General features: G+C 42.8%; 2 protein-coding genes and 1 non-coding gene across 4 annotated transcripts; all 3 read right to left on the bottom strand.

Annotated features, from left to right (window-relative positions):
• Window positions 1–6020: 6020 nt before the first annotated feature.
• NAA20 (N-alpha-acetyltransferase 20, NatB catalytic subunit) lies at window positions 6021–9868 on the bottom strand. Its single transcript, XM_069023727.1, has 6 exons — window positions 9694–9868; window positions 9538–9562; window positions 9359–9449; window positions 8065–8200; window positions 6954–7099; window positions 6021–6349 (listed from the first exon to the last, which is right to left on the bottom strand). Exons 1-6 carry the CDS (start codon window positions 9744–9746, stop codon window positions 6264–6266), a joined length of 537 nt encoding a protein of 178 aa, XP_068879828.1. The 5' UTR covers window positions 9747–9868; the 3' UTR covers window positions 6021–6263.
• Window positions 9869–11912: 2044 nt separating this feature from the next.
• Window positions 11913–24762, bottom strand: RABGGTB (Rab geranylgeranyltransferase subunit beta). 2 transcript variants are annotated; one of them, XM_069023725.1, is made up of 9 exons: window positions 24686–24762; window positions 24080–24187; window positions 22914–23111; window positions 20569–20674; window positions 19056–19108; window positions 18818–18928; window positions 15656–15781; window positions 14802–14951; window positions 11913–12926 (listed from the first exon to the last, which is right to left on the bottom strand). In XM_069023725.1, exons 1-9 carry the CDS (start codon window positions 24686–24688, stop codon window positions 12786–12788), a joined length of 996 nt encoding a protein of 331 aa, XP_068879826.1. In that variant the 5' UTR covers window positions 24689–24762; the 3' UTR covers window positions 11913–12785. The 2 variants fall into 2 exon arrangements, with proteins under 2 accessions (XP_068879826.1, XP_068879827.1); XM_069023726.1 differs by lacking the exon at window positions 24686–24762 and having other exon boundaries at window positions 22914–23134; window positions 24080–24166.
• LOC138114412 (small nucleolar RNA SNORD45) lies at window positions 23854–23936 on the bottom strand. Its single transcript, XR_011152622.1, has one exon. It is a non-coding gene; the product is annotated as a small nucleolar RNA SNORD45 (small nucleolar RNA).
• Window positions 24763–25928: the final 1166 nt, after the last annotated feature.

The raw sequence follows: 25928 nt of genomic DNA, 5'->3' as shown, positions 1-25928 counted from the left end.
CACTACCAGCACAGGTGTGAAGGGACTTCGTTTTGCCCCAGAATTGTGAATCCACAGCCCAAGCCACGTGCACACACTGCAGATGTGAAGTATATTTTAACTCCTAGCAAGTACTTGGGAATAAAAAAGCCTCAGCCCCAAAGCTTGATGTCTAAACAGCAACACAGAAGTTCTAAAACAGCTGTCGAGAGAAACAAAACACAGCAAAAACAAAGCAGAAAGGGAGCAAAAACTTGTCATGCTGGCCGTGTTTCCGAGGGTGACAGGTTCTGCTGTGCTGGGAATGCAGCACAAAACACAAAAATCCTACTGCAACTCCTGGCTCCACAGCAGGAAGGACATGGAGATTCCCAGTGGGAATCAGGGATGCAGGACTCGGCTGTGCTCCCATCATTCCCTCAGGAATACCCAGGTTTAGCTCGTTCTGTCTGCCCAGAGAGGGGGGATTTGCTCCTGGATCCCCTGGAATGTTCCAGGCCAGACTGGACATTGGGGCTGGGAGCAGCCCAGGATAGTGGGAGCCATGGTCTCAAGAAGCTGTGAGCAGATATTTCTACTGCAAGGTATGAAAGAAACAACTGAACTTCTTTGCATTCCATTTCTTGCATATCTCAAAGATAAACTCAAGGACACCTGATAGATTAAATTATGAACCAACAAAACACCCAAATTGTGTTCTTGTACTATAGGATGCTCCTGCTGAGTTTTACACAGCTTTCAATTTACAGAATACATCAACAAAGCCCTGCATTTTGAGCTTACTATCTGGCCACAAGCTGACCTACCACTCCCATGAAGCACCACTGTTCTACTGGAACCAGAATACAACCTAAACTGTCTTTCCTGCATACTTTCTACTCAGGGACTGCAGTAGTCTACTCATTGTCTGTCTTCCACCAATTATCCATCCTAGATGTTTGGCTATACACTCCATGTACATTTAGATAAAATTCTTCCATTCTGGTTCCACTATTCATTCTTTTTCAAGCCTTAGCTCGCCTTAAGATCCCTACTTTGGGACTGGAGAAGGTCTTGGATGTATCCTTTAGGATCCTTGGAGAAACTCAGCATAAAATCACGTTGTATTTTTAGCTGATTTATGGACTCAATTGTCTCATGAATCTGACAGAAAAAAACCAAAGCAGATATTCTTTAATTTCTCCCATGCTCCAGTGACCATCAGGTCAGCTCTGTTACTATCTTTGCATTCCTGGTAATGTACAAAGGTGACAATTCAACACCACAGACTTGTGCAGACTCCTAGGGGTTTTTCAATTCAAAAAAGTGGCAACTTAACTGCAATCCTGCCACTACATTTTGGTTTCACTTGCACTTATGCAATACAAGGATGTACAAGTATGTACTTCCTGCACTGAACTCCTGCATGGCATGCAGAGCTAAGCCATGTCACTGTACAATGTACGGCTTCACATTCTTTGCCGGAATCCACTTGATTCCTTCACCTGTGGAGAGACATGCAAATTCCTTTCCCCATGTTATAAGATCATATGGTCTTTCTATTTTTCCTGATTCTAAATTCTTAATTAAAACTGGAGAGTGTTCTTTCAATTTTGCTTTTTTGTTGTTCAAGAAATGTGTGTAAATGGGGGGGGGGTCAGGCTCTTCTGCAGAGCTGCTCAAGAAATTATAAACATGCAAGGCTTTATTCAACCTTCTTTGAGGTGTAGCCTGGGCTTCTCCCCCTTTCTGTTGATCTAAAATGCGTTTTAAAGTTTGATGTGTTCTTTTTAGGGTACTTTTTAGCAGTTGTTTAAGATATGGTGAGCAAATACCACTATCTCTTACAGCCCTTCTTAGCGCTTTAATTTCGAGAGTGGGGATGGGAGCCCACGTTTTAGGGCTGTCAGGCTGTTGGCTAGCTATCATAGGCTTAGCTAATAGACTTTCATCTTTACAGATTTGGCATCTTATTTCATGCCAGTCTGTTAATTGAGAATAATCTGAGCACTTTGGAGGATTTTTTGATTCAGAAAGTAGCGCTGACAAACTCTCAGACCTCGTTTTCTCTTTCTGGGTCGCAAGATCCCCGCCGCTCGCTGGCGGGACTCTGGGGCTCTTTGCAAACAAATCTGGCTGCTTTTCAGGGTTTACTTGTGTTAAATTTAAAGCATCAGCTCCGGCAGAGCGGCTCTCCGTCTCCCCTGCCACTGGAGCTGCACCATTCCCCTCCGTTCCCCCCCCATTTGCGGCTTGTGAGGCGGGGCTGCGCTGCGCGGAGGGATGTTGCTGGGCGGCGGAGGGATACGGATGCGCGGTGGCCGAGGGATACGGCTGCGCGGGCCGGGGGACCCCGGCGGGGGCGGCTGCGGCGCGGGGATGGGGCCCGGCGGGGGCGGCGATGGCACGGCCGATCTCCGTGGTGGCGGGCGAGGAGGCGGCGGGGCCGCGGGAGACTGGCTCCGTGACTCCGGCGCGGCAGAACTCGGCGGCGGTGGGCGAGGGGGCGGGCCGGAGCTGCGCGGCGGTGGGGGGGGGGCGCACTGAGTATTTTCACTAACGCTGTACAAGCCGGGATGAGTTTTGCGGTTCTCTTGTCCCGGCGTGATATGGCATTAAATAATTTGATTCCTACTGAGTCCCAAAAACCTCTGCTGTAGACTGCTGTAGAATCAGCGATTGGGACATGGGTCACACTCCATGCTATGAGATCTTTCAGTTCTTTTTTTGCCAATTTAGTTGGACTGGATTTAATTAGAGGTTTTAGGTGCTGATAGACATCCTTCTGTTGGGCAGACACATGCTGATCCATGACTGGATTACTCGGTGCTCACCTTTGCCGACCCGTCGCGGCAGGTGTCTCTCGCTGAGGTTCGGTCCAGGCGCTGACCCGTCGCAGTGTCCGTCCGGCCTCCACACGCCTTCGGCCTCCACACGCCTTCGTTTCAGGCGTCTCCTCTCGTTAGCAGCTGCACACGCTTTCGTTTCAAGCGTCTCGTTTGTAGCTACTCAGGTCACTTTGTTTCAGCGACCGACTGACTACACGTTCACCGAGAACTCTCCTATATGCGGAAAAATCCCTTTTTGCCCCTCTAAAACGCGGGCGCCGATTTATAGGAGAAAGTTTCACGAAGAATGTCTGGACTTCAGGCGACTTTCTTGAAAGCTGTTTATTGCATAGGCGAAGTTACAGCATTTCAGGGAGTGGGTATCCAGAGCCAGCCCTACAGCTGCCACCTCCAGCTGTAGGCATCCCTGAAGCCACTTTCTGTTCAAGTTACAAAGCATTATATACTTTTCTTTGCAGAGTATCTTAACACATAACAACCAATAAGCACCATACACAATACCTTTACATTTGCCTATAGCCTATCATAGCTACTACCATTACCATATTATAGTCATTATTATCCAATCACAAGAGTAAGTAAGTTACAATTTAAGCTTACAGTGGAAAATTCTCAGACCTTTCTTCTTCTTGCTACATCAACATTTCTTGTTTGCCTGCCATATCTCTCTTTTTGGTAAAGACATGTTTTCTATTTACTTATGCTCTTCTTGAGACTTATTTACTTGGTGAAAAACATGTCTTTGTTTGTAGTCACATACCTTTGTCCTACTCCTAGAAATCTCCTTCCAACTCATCTCCAACCTTTGCCTTCTCAGTTACTCATCGATCACTGTTTCAGCAAAACATCTTTTATTCTATACCAAAACTTGCTTCCATTTCTACCTCATCCCCAGTTTCTACATTCACAGATCTTTCTGCCAAGCCTACATACCTGTGAAACTTTCTTACCAAACTTTCATCCTCCCCAACAGGAAAGGGAATGGGGGACTGGCTTGTGCAGAATTCACCTTTATGTGATTATGGGAGTATATGGCTCCTAACAGAACCTGCTGGAAGTAGAGAAGCACAGCCCCAAATCTCTGCACTGTGGGTGGAGTCACAGAACCTAAACTGGCACAAACCGGAACCCCAAAGTTAACCATGAGAGAATGGGCCAAAATAAAGATCACTGTCACTATGGAAAGGCAAAAGGAATTGTTTGGGACTTGGATTGTCCCTTTGGGTGATGCTGGTTGCTGTGATTTATATAATTCCATCCATCTGACTGCCAGAATTTCCCAGCCCAGGGGTTTTGGCTGACACAGCAGCACCAAGATCATTCTCTGTGTGGTGGCAAGATTTGGGTTTCAGTATCGGCTTTCCTAGTTTAGATGAATTATACCTATAGCCCTGACTTCCATGCTGAATTCCTCCTGGAATAGCCTCACAGTGCCTCACGGGGAGTATTCCTGTTCCCATGCGGAACTGCTGTTTAACACCAGCTTTGTCAGAAAAGGTCCCAAGGAAGATCAGTGGGATCAGGACAAAGACAGGTTTATACTCCATAGAATTTTCTATTTATAACACTTGTCCCCCAGCCCCACTGATATTCTTGTGGGGGTCTTGACCAAGTTCCCTGGAATTCAGCTGATTTTCACTCACCCTGAGGTGGGTGAGGTCGAGCTCCAATAGGTATTTTAAAGCAGGAGAAGGTGGTAGCTGGGCATGCTCCCAGCCCAGAAAGCTGATTTCATTTCAGAGCCTGAGGAGTGGCCTCTGGAAGTTCTTTTCCCTGAGGAAAGGGATGCACATACCCACCTTCAGGGCACCTCAAGTCTGACTTGCCTGTTAAAACCTTCCCCAAGGTTCTGCAGTTCTGGCTGGATCCCTGAAAAACTCAAAGCTTAATCCAAACAAAACTGTATCAGACTTTAACCTTTTATTTTAAGGCATCTCCAAGGGCTGTTGCTTGGGATCTACTTTTTGTGAGGTAAGATTCCTTTGGCTTTAATAACTGCTCTTGCGTGATATCCTCAGGCTGGAAAGGAAGGGATTCAGACACACCTGGGTGAGTGTGTAGGAGCTCTGAGAGGTTAGCCCTGGGAATTGCTGACTGAGCCCCTCCTCAGAGACAATGTGCTGACATTCCCTAGTCCCAGCTGGTTTCTTGGGGTATTTTTGGGATGCTGGTGGGGTCTGTCTGGGGTGAATGATCTCAGGGTGCCTGTTCAGAGCAGCCCACCACTGAGGGCAGAGCTTTATCTGTGCCCATCCAAGCACTACCTGGGCATCCCAGTGCCCATCACTGTGTTCCCATCCCTGGGATGTGTTTTGCAGAGGAGACCCGACCGGGAGACAGCTCCATCTTGTGCCAGATGGAAGTGCTGGCCTGGCGCTGCTTCATCCCTGGCTCCCCCAAACTGTGCCACGAGTCCTGTAGCCGGAAGGGAGCACCTTTTCGCTGCCCGGCCCACCTGGAACTGCTGGGAAGGAGTGGGACGTGGCACCGGTCCCTGGCGACCCGCTGAGGGCTCCAGTGGTGCCCGTGCCTGCAGTGCTCAGCCAGGCTGAACCCCCAGGCTCAGCCGCTGCCTGGGAGCAGTTCTCCGGGACAGCCGCCTTCGGTAGCAGAAAAGGCCTAGTGGCACCTCCAGCCCCGAGCCCAAAGGCACTGGCATTCCACACTGAAGAGGTGCTCCGGCCGGGAAGGCTTTCTGGCTGTTGGCTTCACCACGCCATTCTCTGCCACAGCAGCAGCCTTGGCTGTCGCACTGCCCCAGCTGCGGCTCTGCTTCTGGTGCCAGTGGAGAACACAGTAGTGGAGGGTCCTGTGCTGGCCAGGACCTCCGGGAAGGGCAAGGAGCCTGTTGGGAAATGATGGCCTCTGAAGGCTGCCCTGCTCGGGGCCGGAAGGCTTGTGGAGGATAGCCATGCAACGGGGCTGTGTGTGGCCCTCTAGTTGAGATTCCCTGACCTCTGGACGCTGCGGAGCGTGCTGCGTGCCATGGGCAGGACACCGGAGGGTGCAGCTCATCCCCCATAAATACAAGGATAGGAAGTGCTGGTTCGCTTTCTGTGGCTGCCAGCCTTCTCCTGCCCTGCACTCCCTGGCCAGCTGGGACACACAGAGAAAACAGTACAGCATTTTCAGTGGTCACGAATAAATGCATTTGAAGAGTTTTTACTATTACTGAATTCAGGTATTTTGGTTTGACAGAAAACCAAGACCACACAGGAGGTAATTCCATTTTAATAGTCTCCAAATCTCCAATATGTGAAAGGAAAAATAACAGAGTTAAGTGTGGCAGTGTACAGCCACTACCAATATAAGCAGTGTTAGTCAGCTTCTCAACATTGCTTTTTAGTATTTTATGGGAAAAACATTCGGCCTAAAACTTCTTATCCGTAAGCTATTGGGGGTTATAGGAGAGGGAACCTGATACTTAGTAAATTGCATTAGAACCACAGCTTAAAGTTACTCGATGTCTTCTGGCCTCACAGGATGAGGCAGAGGTATAACTGATTTCTTCTCTGTATCTCTGGAAAGAGCTTTTCTCATATCTATAGCAAAAAGAAAAAATGTTTTTATAGTAACACAGTCATTGTACAAAGCCATATTAAATGACTTCTCCATTAAAATAAGGTAATTTTGAATCAAGAAAATTTCCTAGAATCATATGACTACCTCAAGTTGGAAGGGACCTATAAGGATGCAACACCTTGCTCTGCACAGAACTACCTAAAACTATACTGTATGATTAGGAGCATTGTCCAGATATTCCTTGAACTTTGATGGGCTTGGTGTCATGACCATTTCCCTGGAGAGAGGCCATTGCAGTTACCAACCACCCTCTCATTGAAGAAGTTTCAAGTCCCTGTTACGGGAGGAAAGGAAGAAAGCACTGCCATTCCTTTGCGTTTACTCTTGTTTTGCAGTTGATTTTGCCAGAGATGCTACAAAATGCGTAAATGGCAAGATTAAGTTTTGTAACTGATATAATCTTAAGTAGGAAAAGTTACCTAAAGGAAGATACAAAAATCCCACTAATCAGCTATCTGAAATTGTTTCATATACCAAAAAAAATAATAATACTCTTACAAACAAGCCCAGGAACCCTAAACGTGAGAATCGTTCCATTCAATTTGAGACAGAACAAGAACTTACCGTAAGCATCTTCATCTGGCTCCCCACTGCTAGCTGAGTAGTACTCTAAGACTGTCCGGTACACACTGTAGCCTAGTTGCTTATACATATTTACAGCAACCTGATTTGATACTCTCACAAAGAGATCGACAAAAAATCCACCCTTTCTTTAGCAGGGGAGGAAAAAAACAAACAAACAAATAAACAAAACCACAATAAGGCATCGTACATCAATGTATTTCTAAATAACAACCCATAAATTGTAATCAAACCAAAGTGAGTCTGATGTAGTACACTGATCAAACATCTTTCACAATGTAATAACAGATACACTCCTTTACCAAGGGAAAATTCAAATATAGACACAAATTTCATTTTATTTTTGTCGCACGGCCCTTCTACACCAGTTAGTGGGTGCAGAAATTTGGACAGAAAGAACGGGACAAGCTAAACACCCCCACAGGCCTAAATCCATATGATACGATTAAAAAAAAAAAAATCCATGTTTTAGATTGCTTGGATTAGGAGGAGTGGAATCGGTCACAAAATCCAGTTGCCTGACAGGAGATAGCCCCTTAACTTCACAAGGCAAATTTTTTCAAAACATGGTAATATTTTCCAATTTTACCAACTGTAGTGGGGTTACCCTACCAGAATCAGTTAAGGACATTTCCCAGTGGGTTCATCTGACACTAAATTAAATTTTCTCAGGTACAAGTAACCAAACACGGAATGGCAAGTAAGCTAAGATACTCTCTGCAGTACAAAATTTCTTCAAGATTGTGCCTGAGGGCATTGCACAAAGCCCACAATTACTGAACAAGTATGTTGGAGGCCCTACAGGAAACAGTGATGACATTTCACAAAGCTCTTTTCCTGTCAAGAAATGTTCTTTTACACAGTATCTCTACTGGAATTCAGACCACGTACTCCTCACTCTGGCAAGTTAGCTTTCAGAAAAACCATGAGATTTTAAACTGCTAAGCAACTTTCGTAACTCTTTTTCTCCAACTATGAGGAATTTCAGAAAATCAGAACACTACGTAAAGCCAAATTCTGCACGTAAACCAGGGACAGGTGTCTATGGAAATATTACTTTAAAATATAAACTTAAACTAGACATACTACTCACTTTTCTGAAATTTCTTCCAGGAGCTCCATCAATTTAGCAGCCAAACCCAGACGTCGAAATTCTGGTGCAACAGAGAGAGCAGTAACATGTCCATGCCATTCTTCCCTAGCCACAGAGCCTTCGGCTTTGCCCATGACTGTGAACATACAGAGCGCATCAGCACAGCAGTGCCTGTGGAGTAATGCACTGCTCGCAGCCAGATGACTTCACAAGAGGAATATGCCATGGATAAACAAATGTTACAATGGTCACAGTAAAGGCTCAAACAGGGGTTATCACTCTATGATTTGGTGGCCACTAAAAGTGTCATTTTGCTCAAATATTACAACAGTTTCTTGACTAGCGTAAAAAAAACACCGAACAAGTTTGCAGATTTTTGCTTGAGGTGGCTTCTAATGCAAATTTTAAGCAATTCTCATGAGTCTTTCCCTGAACCAAAATTTAAGATCTGACTAAAATAATGGAGGAGCAGAGGGCTAGAAGCTCAAAACTACCATTCCAGCAACTATTGGGGACTTTTGGAGATTATGGGGGAATAGAGCTTGGGAAGCTTCACCAATCTGGAAACAGAAAGCTAGGGCCCTGCAAACACGACGCGTCGAAGGGGAAAAAAAAAAAGAAGTGGAGGTGGGGATGGTGTTTTGGGGAGCTTCCTTCTAGTTTCTCTCCTTTCCACACTGGGCCGATCCAATGTGAGTTTATTAATGAACATTCACACATCCACACTGTGCTTTTACAGGTATCACAGTCACTGCTAATAAGCAACTAGTGTGGTGGGTACAGAGAAATGTTCTATATAGCACACATACTTGCAGCTTTAGTATGTCAAATATTTTATTTCTCGGGTCCCTGCAAAAACCATTACTCTGCCCCACCCCACCTCCTGGCAGTTCTCTTTGGCATGATTTCTGAAAAACACAAATATTACACAGCAAATCAGCAAATGACATCCAGGCCCAAAGCTTTCCCTTACAGGGCAATGCAAAACGCAAACCCAGCACTTTTACTGACTCTGTGTAGGGAGCGTAGGGGCTTAATTCCAGATTACAGAAACACCCATTCACCAAATACGGGTGGATGTTACCACAGCTGCGCTAGGAACATCAAACTGGAAGCTACTGCCGTGAGTCCTGCATAATACCCTAAGACATTTAAGAAACGGGAAGATGCAACGCAACGTTCCTCTTCCATGTTGGATATTTGGTAAACGCGAAGAGTAAGAAAAGCTCCCGCGTCACAATCCCCGAAATAGGCAACGAAGGGAGACGTTACCGCCGGAACACCCGGCACTCACTGTAACCCATCAGCTCCCCGCCGGGCGCCTCGGCGACGATGAAATACTCGGGCCAGTGGGCGAGGTACTGCAAGTAGAACGGAATCCCGTACTGGGCTCTCGGTTAAGGAGCAACTGCGGCCGCCACGGCTGCGCCGCCCGCGCCCGGCCCCGCACCCCTGCCCCGGCGGGAAGGATACGGTCTCGGTCAGCGGGTCCAGGTTGCTGTGGGGGAAGAGAGAGCGGCGCTCACCACGGGGTCGGCCCGCTCGGCCGGCGGGGCGCCCCGAGGACCCCGCGGGGTGGGGAAGCGCGCAGGGGCTCGGGGGCAGGGAGAGGGGACAGCCGGCGCTCACATGTTGTTGAATCGGAAGAGATCGTCGCACGTGAAGGCACGGAGCGTTGTCATGATGATGCTGATCACGACGATGACGGCGAGGGTGACGGTGATGACGCTGCCCCGGAAGCGCTCCCGCGCCCAAGGGCCACTGTCGCCACGGAAAGCCGGGAGACGGGGCACCCCCACCCCCTACACAGCCCTGCCCCGCCCCGTAGAACTAGCCCGGCCCCATCTCGCCCTAGTCCTGTCCCGCCCCGCAGAACCGCCCCTGGCCCGGCCCCGCCCCGCCCCCGCCTCGCAGACCCACCCCGGCGTGGCCCCCGCCTGAGAGGTGCCGCAGCGGGCCGTGCCGAGCCGGGGGCGGCGCGGGATCCCTGACCGAGAGCAGCGGGCGGGCGGCTGGCAAGGCTGAGCCGGCCCGTAGTGGCGCGGGGCGCGGTGGGGCGGGGCCCAGCGGGGCCGCAGTACCAGGAGCGGTCTGAGCTCGTGCAGCTCCACCCCGAGCGCACACACGCACTACACGTAACGCGACATGACCGTAATACGCAAGACTACCACACGCAGGAAAAACAACTCTGCATCTGGAAAGACTCCGCCGGACGAGGCCGGACACAGGCTGGAACTGCCATGCCCAGCACATGCTCCTCTCAAGAGGAAAGAATTCCCCGCCTGCTCTCAGCACCAAAACATGACTGATCCTGAACACCCCTCACCACTACACTGACTTAAGCAGCTCGCCCGTTCCACTCTGCAGTCTCTCCACCCCACCCCCTCAGATCACTGGCCCTTCAACTCCGCTTTCACAGGGCTGCGTGTCAGAATCCATCCTCAAGAAGGACCTCATCAATTTAACTGGGATGCTGCTGCAATCAGCAGGCAGGTCCCTCTTCATCATTTGCAAAAACACGGAGCTGGAGGTCATGCCAGCCAACATTGACCTCTTCCACAGAAATACTGTCCTCAGTAGTGCACAATACTCCACTCACTTGTTCTACAGCATCTCTCCTGTGGCACCCAGAAAAACAAAGAGACAAGATGTCTGCTATGCCCATAAGCATTCACCTACTCCACACGGCCCGCTGTGCCACTCCTCTCACCTCCATCAGTGTAATTCAAATGCTCAGCTATTTCTGAACAAAGTTACCTCTGCAAGGGACCCAGATCACTCTCCAGTTATTCTGAAGAAAGGTTTGCTCCAAAGTTTGAGGCTATACTGTGGGTTTGATTTTTGTCTTCAAAAATTCTGCATGAGATACAGTGCATGGAGTTTGGGTACATGTTTTGGGAAAATGAAGGATGTCTTCCTTGACCTGGAATTTGGAGTCAGGAGATGCTGGCAAGGCTACGCCAGACAGAGCGTGGCAATTGGAGATCCATCAGAGTTCTGATAATTTAAGGGTCAACATTTTGGTAGGAAGAAGTTGATTCAAGGTCTGTAGTTACGGTGCAACAGTGATGTGGGATTTCAGAGCTGCTGGAAGCAGGAAGAGACTATGCTTTTCAGGATGGTGGTGGAGGTGTGAGGGGGGATATGAAACTTGGGAAAAGGAACAGACCATTTTAAGGCTGATTCTTGGTCCTCTGCAGTGTTAGCGAATGTATAGCTTCATAGCTATACAGTGTATAGCTCTCCCACTTGAGGCATTCTTTTCCTGCAGAACTACAAGAAGGATATGATGACACACCCTTAAGAGGAGAAAAAGCTCAACCATTCCCTTGACTGCTGTGACTAAGACACTCTCTCCAGTCACCCTGGACTTTGGGCTGTTTTGCTGTACTCAAGATAAAGCCTTTACTTCTGAGGTGCTCAAAGGCACTCCTGTTACTGTGACTGAAGTTGGTTCAAAAGCTGGTCATGGCTACAGCGGTCTTACTCTTATCAAATTAATTCCCAGTATTGTAGCCTAAACCAGTATTTCCTATTCAGTGAGTTTAGGTTTTTATTTTAAATGACTGACTACACATCAATATATAGTTCTGCTAGTATGAAAACTGTGCAGGCCAAATCTTGGGTGGCTATCTCTGCTGAGTGAAGAACAGGTAAAACAACTTTAGGCCTTACTTAAGCATAAGTACAGAGATTATCAAAGACTTTCTCCCCTTCACAATTACCTTTTACTGTATATTACAAGTGGAATACCATTCAGTCTCAGCTACGATGTGTGGAATGTAAATTAAAAGGCAATTTTAGCACTCCTATGAAGACAAAGAGGATTTCACCCTTCAGAGAACAAGTATTTTCCACAGCTATTTTTATTTTCAATTACACCATAATCAAGCGTTGACAATTAGTGTCTCAAAAGCTACAAAAGCAGGATTTCAACCCAGCAAGAAATTTAGAATCAACTTTAAATTCAATTACAAGTCACTGTCCTACAGGGACCTTCTCTAGAATGTTTAATGTTAGCAAGTTTCACTATACATACTCAAGGTAGGCTGTATTTCAAGTATCAGTGGAATTTTGGCTACGGGACTCACCAATAAATGAAGACATTCACATATTTAGAAGAATTGTAATTGTGGTTTTACTGGTATCAATTACTGTGAGAAGAAGCAGCTGTTTCTCAATATAGAAAAGTGATGGCAAACGTGAACAGGAAGAATTAAATACTTAAGTGTGTGGTATTTAAGTGCATGGCTTAGGTAAAATTTTGTTGGTTGTTGTTTTTTTGGTTTTTTTAATTTTTTTTTTTTACTATTCTTTTAAAGTGCTTTGCATGATCTACCATCAAAAGAGGCCTGTGTAAAGACCAGTACTGGCATGGCTGATACTACACGAAAAGTTAAGCATTCACACAGTCAAGCTTTAATTTGAATATTATATTAAAAAAAAAAAAAAAAAGCACCAAGGCCCACACATTTAGATACAGATTAGAAATGTTTCTAGGTATCTTAGAATACAACCAAAGAACAAGTTACACTCAGGTCAGGAGAACCAGCCTGTTCTGATACAATTTATAAACTGACAAAGTCCACAGCAAAGCAATTGCTTGACTTCCATAATGTAAACACATCTGAAAGAAGAATATGCTGACAGTTTCACAGATGAGATTATAAATCAGTAAAACCAAAGCAACTGGTCATGTAAACCTTTTGTCTCTACAAGGCTTAGCTTACAAGCTCAGGCTGTACATTTATTCTACGAAGGACATCTTCTGGCATACAAAAGACAGGATTGACGGCCTTAATTTGTTCTTCTCCTAGTAAAGATAGTCCAGCAATTCCAAATAAGGTGTGAAATGGATCCACCTGGGAGAAAAAAGAAAGCTTGTGTCTGTTTCCAAAAGTTAATCCGTTTTTCACTTGTATGGAATGAAACTTTTGTTTGCCAGCAGGAGAACTGAAAATCTCCATGGCTGGGGAAGACAATACAACTGAACAAACTTTCATTTGTGCTAACATGTGTTGACAGGCAAGACAATATCCATAGCAGGCTTTTACAATACTACGATTTACTCAGGAATGCTTATCAATTATCTGCTGCTAAGACGATTTTCAACTCTGAGTTAGACAGAAAGCACTCACATGTGTCTATTAGCATGTGATATCACAGAGTGGTAGAAGCGAAGATAATTAACACTTTAAAAGTAAACTGGATCATCTACAGGTACCACTTCCATAAATTCCCCATTTGTTCTTCAGAAACATCATAATGCTCTTTAATGTCTCCAAATACAGAGCTATGCTGTAAAACCTTGAGAGGGAAGCCACAACCTATTTTGCTAGAAAACCTCCCAGAACTATAAATAAAAACACCCCCCCAACCTCTACTGCTAAAACCACGTGACCACCACCTCCTCCCAAACAAACAGATGAAAAAACAACCCAAACACAAAATCCCCCAAAACAACAAGGTCTGTTAGGAATGAGTTTCTGCAGGAACAAAGCAAAAACCTGGGCATCGGCATTTCTACAGGAGTAGAAATTTCTACACTTCAGCAATTGAAGACAGGTAAAAATCATACAAAATGTCTGCTAATATAACACGGAAAAATTCTCCAAAAGGTGGTCTCATTAGATATAGAAAAAAGGCTCTGCAGAGCTGCTCTTTAAGAAGATACAAATATTTCAGTACTTAAAGCCAGAAAAACATTTAGACTTTAAGTGCTGGGCTTTTCTTGGAGAATGCTGAAAAGGGAAAACGTCTTCCTGTAAGTGCCTTAGAAATACAAAACTCTTCCTATCTTAAGAACACAAAAACACTTTCCAAATGACAGATAGGAGTTAACAGATTTCTCCCCCAACTGGGAATAAAGTAGTGGTTTACAAAAAAATAAAAAGTTACTTTATTTTTTAATGCATTTCTGGAGAAGGGAGCAGACACGGGCAGCCACAATAAAAACAGCTAATACCTCCCCAGACCGTTAACAAATAAGCCAAGTGTTCTATAGGAATTGCAATGAAGTCCCATAATACCTTTTATTTCATCTGTCCAGCACTCTTGAAAGATACGAACTTTATCTGCCATTTCACTGGGACAATCTCAATTACTTCCAGTTGAGATCAGAGAGAACAGACCAGCTAAACGGTAACTGCTCTCTCAACAAGCAAAAAATCCATACCACCAGCCTCTTGATGATGTTATCACAAAAGCTTCTTCCTCCCTCATCTAGAAAAATGCCAGCTAGAAGATTTATTCAGTGGCTGGAGTGGCAAAGAATGAAAATTAGTGTATAGGGATTCTTAATAAAAACGTATGATTTATTTAGAACAGACAAAAACACCAAGAGAGTTGAAGACTACTTCAACTCCACCAGACTTTAGCTTGCAGATCATGTCACAAAACAAAATAATAAACCCAAAAAACCCACCACCAAAGGCAGTGTTTTTACACAGATCTTCCAAATGCTCTTGTGAGAAATGGTCTGTGTTGCATGTGTTACGGGAACCAAACCAGATTTTGTAAGGAATGGCAACTGACTTCACTGGGTGATACAAGTGCTTTGTACAGTATGTGCTCCTCAACTATGCCTTCAATGGCAGTTCTACCCTCTTCTTCCTTCAGAGTAAACTGCAGCCTCTGCAAAACCCACCTGAACCGTGAGTTGAGTTACACTCAAACAAAAGCTGAAATTTCCAGTTGAAATTTTCACATGTATTTTATTTAGAAAAAATATTACTTACCATATCTCCTGGTCTGTCAGCAAATCCTCCAGTCTCCTCATCCTGGCAAGCCAAAATAAAGCAGCGCAGTTTCTCTCTGTCAATCCACTGTATTCTACCAATCATCTTCAAAGAAGCTAGCACCCACCACGAATAACATACGTCAGGTAACTGGCAAGCAGAGAGGCAGATTAATATTTGATTTTGTTTTAAATCTAACATTGCAAATTTTACTGGTAATTCTGCACATTACCAGGTGTGCTGTCATAATACTGTTGCAGAGACACAACATTTAAGAATGTCTCTGGAGTAACAGGAATGTGATTTTTAAAGACTTCACCTTCTGTGAGAGAGGCTGAAAAACCACAGCACTTTTTTCAGGAGGAAATAAAAAGAAGTTCGTATCAACTATTTGTATTTTTGGGGGGAGGGGGGCAGCAGTGGAATCTGTTAGTTGTGACTAGCCATTTGCCACAGATTATTCTAGGTTACACAGCTTCCTAGTGTGATGTGGAACACTATGACACTCGGGATTTATATCCAGTAAAACAGTAATTTTTATACAAATCCTATAGAAAAGATCATTCCCGAAGTCAGAAAATATTAAAGACCCAGTTTAACAGGATGATGGTTCAAGCGGTCACCAAGACATCCTTCAGTATGTGTAATTTGCTATACTGAGGACTCAAACGAAGCATAGCTAAGGACTGCGTGACAATGTTAGTATCAAAATAAAGAATCAAGATGAAGGACTGACTTCTTTGAAAAGGTTACTAAGTACTTTACAGAAGTCCTGACATTTTGCAGAAGAAGTTCAGCTTTAGAAAAAACAATCGCTACTAAGGTTTGAACAAAGAAAAGCAGCCACACAATACCTTCTCTGGTCGTCCATTGAGACCTCCAGAAGGTAACTGACGTTCACAAAGCCACCAACCCAGCAAGTCAACATTTACTTGATGCAGCTGGTCTGTTATAGCCAGAAATCCTGTGCAACAATAGATCTAAAATTACAGACATTAATTTTTTGTGTATTTAAAAACTAAGTATAGTTTAGCAGACTAAAAGCAGGAAGATCTCAAAGCAGCAATACGGTCATGTAAACAATGCAAAATAAGCGCACACACATATCAACTTTTAGTTTCAATGACTTTTCCTTCAGAAAAGTATGTTATTGTTGCAGTCGCTTTTGTACAAAGGTACCAGTAACACAATTTATTTACATAGCAGTAGTATTTTACTAATATAAGACACTAATAAAAGGTGTGGAAAGTGATCCTAGGAGATCTGACAGAGCCATGTAATTTTATTTTAAAAACACAGATTCTCAAGCCACAGTAGTCAAACTGACTGCTGCAGGCCTTTATCAAAATTCTGCGTTCAGTCTATGGTTTGTTCCTGTACCTGCCTTTTACCCTAATGCTTGCAGAGAGTAAACTAAAGACCAAATGAATTCCCCAGCAGAAACAGGCTAACCCAGATCATTAACTGTCTTGGCAATTCCACATATATTCAGTCATGTCACGCTTACTTTCAAAGTGCCATATAATACATCTGCATTGATTAATCCCCTTTTAATAATTAATTTAAAAATTAATAGTTTTTTTCTGGGAGATAACATTTACAGTGCAAGAGCATACTTCGGTCACATTTCACATGGTCACTAAGAAAGCAGCAAAGCACAAAAAGCCAAGAATCATCGAATCACTAAAGTTGGAAAAGACCTCTAAAATCATCAAGTCCAACCTTTAACCTCATAGCACCTAATACTACTAAACTGTATCACAAAGTTCCACATCTACTCATTTTTTGAACACTTCCAGGGATGGAGACTCCACCACTTTCCTAGGGAGCCTGTTCCAATGCTTAACCACTCCTCAGTGAAGAAATTTTTCCCAATATCCAACCTGAATCTCCTGCAGCGCAACTTGAGGCCATTTTCCCTTGTCCTGTTACTAAGTGGGAGAAGAGGCCGACCCCCACGTTGCCACAGCCTCCTTTCAGGTAGTTGTACAACAGTGAAGTCTCTCCTGAACCTTCTTTTCTCAGGACTAAACACTCCAGTACCCTCAAGCTGCTCCTCACAGGCCTTATGTTCCAGACCCTTCCCCAGCTCTATTACTCTTCTTTAGACATGCTCCAGCACCATCGTGTTCTTTTTGAAGTGAAAGGCCCAAAACTGCCCTCAGGATTGGAAGTGCCTCAGCGATGGCCAGCACAGGGGATGGCAACTGCCCTGGTCTAGTGGCCACGCTGTGGCTGGTACAGCCGAGGTGCCACTGGCCTTCTTGCCCACCTGGGCACACCTGGGCTGATGTTCAGCTCCTGTCGACCAGCACTCCTAGGTCCTTTGCCGCTGGACAGCTTTCCAGCCACTGTTCCCCAAACCTGGAGCATTCCAGGGGGTTGTTGTGACACAAGCGCAGGCCCCAGCACTTGGCCTTGTTGAACATCACACAATTGGTGGTGGCCGATGGATCCAGCCTGTCCAGACTCCTCTGCAGAGCCTTCTGCCCTCACATGAATCAACACTCTCACACAAACTGGTCCTTCCTGTGAACTTACTGAGGATGCACTTGATTTCTTTGTCCAGACCACTGACGAGGGTATCAAACAGGACTGGCCCCAAAACTGAGCCCTGGAATATTCCACTCGTGACCCTTTGCCAATTGGATTTAACATCATTCCCCACTGCTCTCTGGGTCCGGCCACACAGCCCGTTTTTCACCCAACTGCACCTGTCCAAGCCATGGGCTGCAGCTTCTCTGGGAGAATACTGTGGGAAAGCGTGTCAAAGGCTTTACTCAGGTCTAGGTAGACATATCCACTGCCTTTCTCTCATCCACTAGGCAGGTTGCCCAGTCATAAAAGGAGATCAGGTTTGACAACATTCCCAGGAAACTACTGAACTTCCATGGAGGTGAAAGAGATAGCTTTTTAAGGAGTATGTGAATAAGCACAACAGAGCTAATCCTTACAGGAAACGCCAGCTGCAACCAGAGTGGGGTTCAGCTATTGAACCGACTTCCTTGAACACTAGAATATGATCCAGCCATTTAGACTATATGGGCAATGCTACTGTACATAAAACTATAAGATAAGTACATGTAACAGATTTAACTTTTTTTTCCTGATTTTAAACAAAGAAGGGGCAGGAAACCCAACACTTGTCAACAAAACGCCTCCAGTATTTTCATGGGATGAGGTGAATCGTGACTATGGCATTACTCACCATAATTATGCAAAATAAACAGGTAACTGCAACAGCATTCAAAGTTGATTTTTTTCACACATTCAGGCTAAGTGCAATAAACTCTTCCACGAAAAGAAATAAATATAGGAAAGGTAAATTTAAAATTAAAATTATTTAAATTATGTACATTTCCTGTTAAGATTGTCTTCCTCAGGAGATCCCTTAATTTGTTCTAATTATACTACTGCATTTTCTTCTCAAGTAGATTTTACTGAGCATTTTTCAGAATTCACTGTCACCAGTAACACTAGTAACTAGTGACTAGAGCTGATAAATATTCCCATTACTAAGTTAGGTATGTCATCTTAAAACTGACTTTCCTCAAAAAATTAAGTAATGCTTGACAGGATTCTTGGTTCATTTTTATTTGGGTTCATTGGCTGATAAATCTCAAACATGCTATACGATTGATCTTTATCTCTCATTATGATCTGTGTCAGAAACAGTGATAAATCTTGTCCACTGTCCCTTGATACCCATCTCAAATTCTCTAAAAATCCTCAGGCTAGCAATTTCAACATCACTATGCGAAGACTGAAATACAGTCTTCCAAAGTTATTCCATTATGATCTTTTTTTCTACCTAGACTAAACTCTCGAGTCTTGACCCGCCTTCTCAGATTAGGTTACTTATCTGTTCATTTATTTTAACTGAGACACTAGAATCAGGCATTTGGGAAACAAGAGGTACATCACCTGTCATCACTGATACGTGTTGTAAAGAAACATTTATAGGCAGCATGTGATGCTTGCTAATTGAAAATATTTCCTTACAAAGAGAAACTCACCTGTCCTGCATGTGATTCAGAACCGGGTCTACAACCAAATCCTCCATCAAAGTTCATACAGGACAAAACGAATTCTACTGCTTTTCCCACATCAATAGCATCCAGCTTTCCCTGCAAGTCAGAAAATAACTAATGCACTTGATATTCTACCAAACTCATCTTCTACAGAAACTTCAGCAGTATCAAAGAGCAGTACCAATCGATTCCCTACTTGTGCAAGTGATGGTTTAGGACTTACCAGAAGTGCAAGAGTTGCTGCAGCGCAGAAAGAGAACCTTGTATCTATTTCTCCTATAATGTAGGGGGTAAGGAATGACATAAAGATTATTTTTTCAACAAACATACACTTAAATCACTACTGAAAGTATGGAACAAAATGTGAAAATCCTAGGTTCTACACAGAAAAACAAAAATCAGCTAAAAAAAATCCCCCCATACAATTTAATTTTCCAACTTACCAATTATTCCCCCAGTAATTTAGAAAATGTACCTTACCATTCAAGTGATGTTTTAGTATGCATAAAAGTCAACAACTCATTTAGAGCTGGACACCTATATATCCAAATCAATTCAACTAGTGGTAATTTACAAAAAACTGTATAATTTTGGATTTTATCTGTAGTGCTCTACAGATCATTGCAGAGCAACGGAAATAATGCAAAAATAATCAGACAACTCTTACTCTCCCTTAAATCCAGGCAAAAGTAGAAGCCACTTCTTGTTTTACAGGAAAACTAATTAAAAGTTACAAGGTTTCTTTTGCATATTTGTACCTGGAAGAAAAACCAAAGCTCCTATGCCTGTAACAGAATGATTGCTTGTCAAGTCCAATATAACTCTTGTAGCACAAACTCCAAGCAATTAATACTTGAAGTCACAATTTTAAATTGAACTGAGCTGCAAACATTCATTCTTTTGGTCAAACTTACTCAAGACTTCTCAAGAAATTCACAAGCTGAAACACATAAACCAAAAATCTGCTGCTCTGTCCTACATCAGGTATCGCACTCCTTCAGCTGCACCTCTCAGAAATAATGCCAAGCCATTGTGCAATCAGTACACTTGTGACAATACTTCAACAAAAAGGATGCAGCAAACTATGAACCAATTTAACACATAGCATATAATCTACCTTTACAGTAGCATACATATACTGCTAAGATCTCAACTGCTGAATTTTACCCAGACAAGAACATGAGTGATATGCAATAGATTTTATTAAAATTTAGGTCTTCCATGGTGATAAATACTTTTAGAGTGACTAAATATTTACGCCACAGCTTAAAAACGCCATGTTTGTCATAAAGAATTTGTATGCAGAAACAGAATTAGTATTAACAGAAGTTCATGAGTACAAACCCAGTTTTTCTCGCTCCCACAGTGAAAAATCCTTTCACAGTTGACATGGGGATACGGATCATTACTGACTACCACCAAATACCAAGTATAAAATGTTCCTTATGAAACAGCGTATCTAGTGTATCAAAGTACTGTCAAGTTACAAATGCCCAAAAGTTTTCTTCTTTAAGAACTGGACACTTTATTCTAATACAAGAATGGAACTGAAGTTTAGAATATTTATGAAAGGAATGAAACATAATTCTGTCCTTCACAAACCCTTCTTTTTCATGACTCAGAAAATAAAAGTGTTCACATACAATACATATACAAAAAGACCATCCAAGGAAACTTAAGTTTACAGACTTACACAAGTCAACCTAGACACTACATTTAAAAGAACTAAAAATTACCCCATTCGTCTCCAGCAAATGATCCATCTTCTTTTTGCAAGCTCTGTATATATTCAACAATTTTATTTACATCAACTACATGGAGACTATCATATAAGATAAGAATCTGGGGGGAAAAAAATGACAAAGTAACAATTAAAAAGAAGCAAAATTTAATTTTTTTTTTTTTACCAAAAAAATAGTGGATTTATAAAAGATGTGATTTAATTCACTCTGAATACTATTTGGTATGGTTTATTAAAAAAACCCTTTTTTTCACTTTAGTAGTTAATCTCTGCACTGTAGATTACCTCTATCTAAAAACTTTAAGAAATTCTCAAAGGAAAATACAGACAATTCAAACTGAACTCTTTCATGCTTTGTTACTTTCCAATGTTGAGGTCTCCTTTCAAAAGCATAACCAGGTTTATTCGTTTTATCTTAGCAATATGTAGAACAAAGATTTGATTATGGTTAATATTGTAACGGGACAATGACATCTTAGAGGTACCAATTTTTTGTTTTGCACTGTGGCTACTTGGATATGTGTATGTTAAGCTGCTAGTTACTAATTCCACTTACAGTGCAAACTTGTCAACAATTATTAATTTCAAATTATTAGATTTTTATTTACATTCACTTTTTAAATATAACTAATAGAACCAAAATGCAACAATTTAAGAAAAAGTATGAACAATATGATTATACACCAAATATACAGTGAATATATTCTGGAAGAAAAAAATAAAGGTTATAGTAGGGAATACAATTTTCCAAACCAGCACTGATTTAAACCAGCAAACCTGTAGGACACAATGTCGTGTGAAAATAACAATACTGTTTCTGAGCCTCATCTGACTTCATGTTTTTACTTCTAACTTGCATAATAGGTAAAGAGTAATTAGGAATTTGTTATTTACAACAAAATGAAAAAAAAAATCCCAGTTGAAACTAAGCAATATTATAGTGACAATCCTGAAAAACACTGGACATTATGACTTTAAACCTCGTTAGCTGGAATCTTTCAATTGTTAGATAAAATTTAAGTCTTACGGAAAATTCCAAAAAAAGAATGTACAACTCCAACAGAAAATATATTATCACGGCATGCACCTTAAATACAAATCTGAACAAATTACTATTAACTGTGATCACAAGAACATATGACCAGATCCTTTAAACATCCTGGATATGTGGATAGGACTAAACCGAGTTTGTTCACTAACACCATGCATACTCAGTACGATATGCTGGTTAAGTTTACCACAAAAATTTTACATCAGCATTTGCGAACACTTTCTCAGTTTGCACAACTAGAGCTCAATTCAGTTAACATGAAAACATCTCCTGGTAATATCAAGTATATATTTAAGAACTAACATCTCTAATACGTTAAGTAACAACCTCAAATTGTACCCCCTTATACTGAATTAGAATTTGTGAAAGGAGTTGGATTGGACAGTTTGGAAAAGTTCAGACATCACAGCCTAAAGAAACTTTAGTTTCCTGGTTCTCAAGAGTGTTCAGAGTAATTCCAGTGCTAAAGTGGTAATAAAAATCAACCTTAGAGCATTCTGTCCTACCTAAGGGGTTCAAACCCAGTACCTTAAATCTAGCATCGTTTCTGCCTAGAAAACTATGCCGTATTATTTATTTGTAATGCCATTAAAATACTTCATCCACAAGATTGAATGAGAGAGGCGCGCTGCAAGCAATCAAGCAAATTGTTTGGAAGTGTTTGAGCCTTTTCGGTACTTTTTCACACAACGGTTTGCACGAGCAGAACAAACCAAAACAAAAACCAGAACAAAACAAGGGCACAAGCAATAGTGAGAAAATAAGTCTATAGTGGAGATTAGTTGCACTGAAAAAATAAGATTGAGAGTTACTTCTTATCAGGGGGAGTGTATGCACCAAATAAATAAATAAAATGCTCAACAGACTAGTATCGTTTTAAAATTATACTCCCTAAAAACCCAGATAAAAATAAAATCAAAATTTTGCTCTTATTCTGGTCATATGTATCTTTCACCTCAATGTACACTAAGAAGAATTTTAAAAATCAAAAATTATCTATAAAATGTTCCAGAAAAACCTGTAGCGAAGGAATATTTCACGGTAACTTACAAAATTGCTAACAGAATGCAGTAGCCATTGACTGACCATTAAAAGTAAAACATTCCCAAATACGACAACTTTTAGAAAGTGATACAGATAAATCCTAAAGTTTTGTCCATTCGATTTTTTTAATAAGATAATGAAATAATTTTTGCCACGGGCTTCCAACAGTAACTGGTTCATAAATCTGCAATCATCAAAATCTTACTCAAAACCACTTTTTTCTAAAATTACCCTACTACACTTACCTGGACAGCACTGAGGGTATACAGAAGATGAGGATCATGGCCTATGCTGGCACTTATTCCACCACATTCATGTTGACACGATTTAATGAATGACAGAATTTCTTCTTTGTTCATTCGGTGCAGTTGCCCCATGAGATCCATTGCTGTCAGCCCCCAGTACACACCACTCATCCTCAAATACTCCGACATACAGTATTCCTAAACAGTGTATTATTTTAGCTCTTCATCAGATAAGCACACCATCAATACAGAACAATAAAAATACATTAGTTAACTTTCACAGTTTCTAGGTAGTCAACCATCTTCCATCCATTTAGCAACTATGCATCAGCCACTCACAGATATTCTGTACATCGCGCACATGTGTATATACACACATATATACAGGAAAATGCACACATATATACCTACACACACCACCCTCCCTTCCTGTATTTTTCTACTTCAAAGCATCAAGCTCATCAAATTAGGCACAAACAAGTAGTTGGGCGCCAATTCACTTCAGAACACTTATTATCTTGGCATTCAAAGAACCCCTCAAACTGCCACCCCAACTAGTTCCAAAAAATAACAAGTCTATTATTTCCAAGTGCCGAAACTCTCACAATCTGAAGTTGCACCAGGAAGTAAAATTTTAGATTGAATTCTCTTACATTGATTACATCACCTACACTACATAAATGTTATTTTTTTTTATATGAAGTACAATCAAAAGCAACAGTGCTTGGCATGCTTTTGTGAACAATAAAGATAACCGCAACTTTTCTTCACATAAGCACTTATTGACAATTTTCACCTACTGGAAGCAGAATCCCATTGTTGTGGACTACATCCAATCACGACTATAAAATTGATATTAGCTGTCCCATCAAAAGAATAACATGCAAATGCAACTCTACTTGTGCATTCTAGTGGATGAAGAAGCTAGTAGCTTTTTTCTCAGGTCTCAGAGTAATTATAGAGCCAAAATGATAATCTTCAAATTTATACTCAGATAATACATGCCAAAACTCATCACAGACCTAGAGAAATTAACAAATACATCTTTATTTTATACTTTGGATTGCGGGGTAAAAAACAATTAGCTTGTCAACATTAATCTAATCCTTAACTCTGAGCCAATAAATAAAAGCTATTATTACTGTCTGTAACAAACTGATACCTACATAATCATCTTTCTTTGTTCCATATGAAGCTATATAGTCCGCATGTTTTTCTGAAAGTAATGTGCTTGGGGCATCGGGTTTTATTATAACATCCTTTTGCGGTGTCCCCTGTAAAAAGCACCAACAAGTCAGTTGCAATGTCAGGACAAAACGCTTTAGCAACTTGGCATAATTTAGTCAACACCAGTGACCGTGACTCTGGGAAAAAACATCTCTCCAAGTCTTCTGAGCCTACGTCAGGTTGCGTATCTCACGCCATCACTGTTCAGCCTGGCTAAACCTTTCCCCGGGAAAGGCTGCGAACCAAACCTTGCAATAAATCTAAGAAAGAACCCCAACTCGCCAGGAATAACCTGAAGCGCCGGACGCAGGAGCCCTTTCCCGGGCCCGGCCCTGCCGCCCAATGCCCCCCCGGCCCCGCGAGGCCCGGACCAGCCCGCGCGCTCCCGGGGCCGCTGCGCAGCTGAGAGGCGAGTGCCACCCCCGTCCGCCCGAGCGGACCCAGCGCGACTCGCGTTCCCCCAAGGCCGATACAGCCGCGCGCTAGAAAACAACGCCTTCCGGCAGGCGAGAGAGCCGCAACACGCCGCGAACCCCGATACCCACCATGTTCTCTGCACGCACAGGAAGAGGCAAAGCGGAAGGCAGCGGCCGGCGCGGCCTCGCTGTCCCCGCCCCGGACCCGCTCGGGCCCCGCCTGCCGGCGGCTGCGCAGAACCGAACGGCGCTGCTCGCCGCGCGTCCGCGGCCCTACGCTGTGCCCTTCAGGAGGCCGGTAGCGGCAGTGGCGTTCTGACTTGCTGCAGCTAAAGTCTATTCTGAAACAGATAGTAAATTTAAAGTACACTAACTACAGCTGTGCACTTTCTTGCATCACAGCAAACAGGACAGCATTCAGAAATAACTTCGGTTTCCTTCCTCAGCTCTACGGAAAAGCAAATCCAAGAATTTAGTCACAGGTAAAACGGGTAAAGATAACTGTCCCTTTGCTCAAAACTGTCTCTTTTGCTTCCTAATTAAAACTGTCTTGGGTGATTATGCTCATGATTACCAACTCTTGATGCTGGCACATGTTCCCCTTGAACTACACCAGGCAGGAACATCAAACAAGAAGTATTATGTGTAATGCTGGGTCGCATAGGACAGTCAAAAATAAGATCTATTTCTTACATACGTCAAATACTAACAAAGATGTTGCATTATGGGTCTTCCTGGAGGTAAGTCAGTAATTTATAGGGATTAAACACTTTCTTTAAAGAACTAACTTCCCAGGTACCCTACCCAAGAAGTAAGGATGGCTGAACTTATACCTGATGCTAGTACCATCCAGCACTAAATTCAGATGAGACATAAAAGAGACCAGACAGAGGCAAGGATATTTTGGAGGGAAATTGGAAATGAATTAATAGAATTATTGAGGTTTGAAGATATCTCTTGAAATCATAGACCACAACCCATCTACACCAAGTAGGCTTAGCTAGAGCAGGTTGTTCAAGACCACTACCAGTTGAGTTTTGAGTGTCAGATGGAGGCTCCACCACCACTGCCAGCACGTGACATCCCTCGCAATAATAAAAATAAAATTTCTTGTGTTCCAGTGGAATGTTATGTATTTTAATTTGTCCACGTTGCCTCTTGTCCTGTCAGTGGGTACTATGGAGGCTGGCTCCCTCTTCATTGCATCCCATCAGGTATTTATGCACATAGATAAAATTATCCCTGAGCTTTCTCTTGTCCAGGCTAAAAAGTCAGCCTCTTCTCACATGAGAGATGCTTCAGGCCCTGAATATTTTTGTTCAAATGCCTGGGGCAAGAGCATAGAGAAACTGAAATATGGCTATTAACATAC

This window comes from Aphelocoma coerulescens, chromosome 8, assembly GCF_041296385.1.
Source record: "Aphelocoma coerulescens isolate FSJ_1873_10779 chromosome 8, UR_Acoe_1.0, whole genome shotgun sequence".
Classification (NCBI taxonomy): Eukaryota; Metazoa; Chordata; class Aves; order Passeriformes; family Corvidae; genus Aphelocoma; species Aphelocoma coerulescens.
The sequence above is the reverse complement of the archived record's forward strand: the minus strand, read 5'-3'. Positions and strand labels throughout refer to the sequence as shown.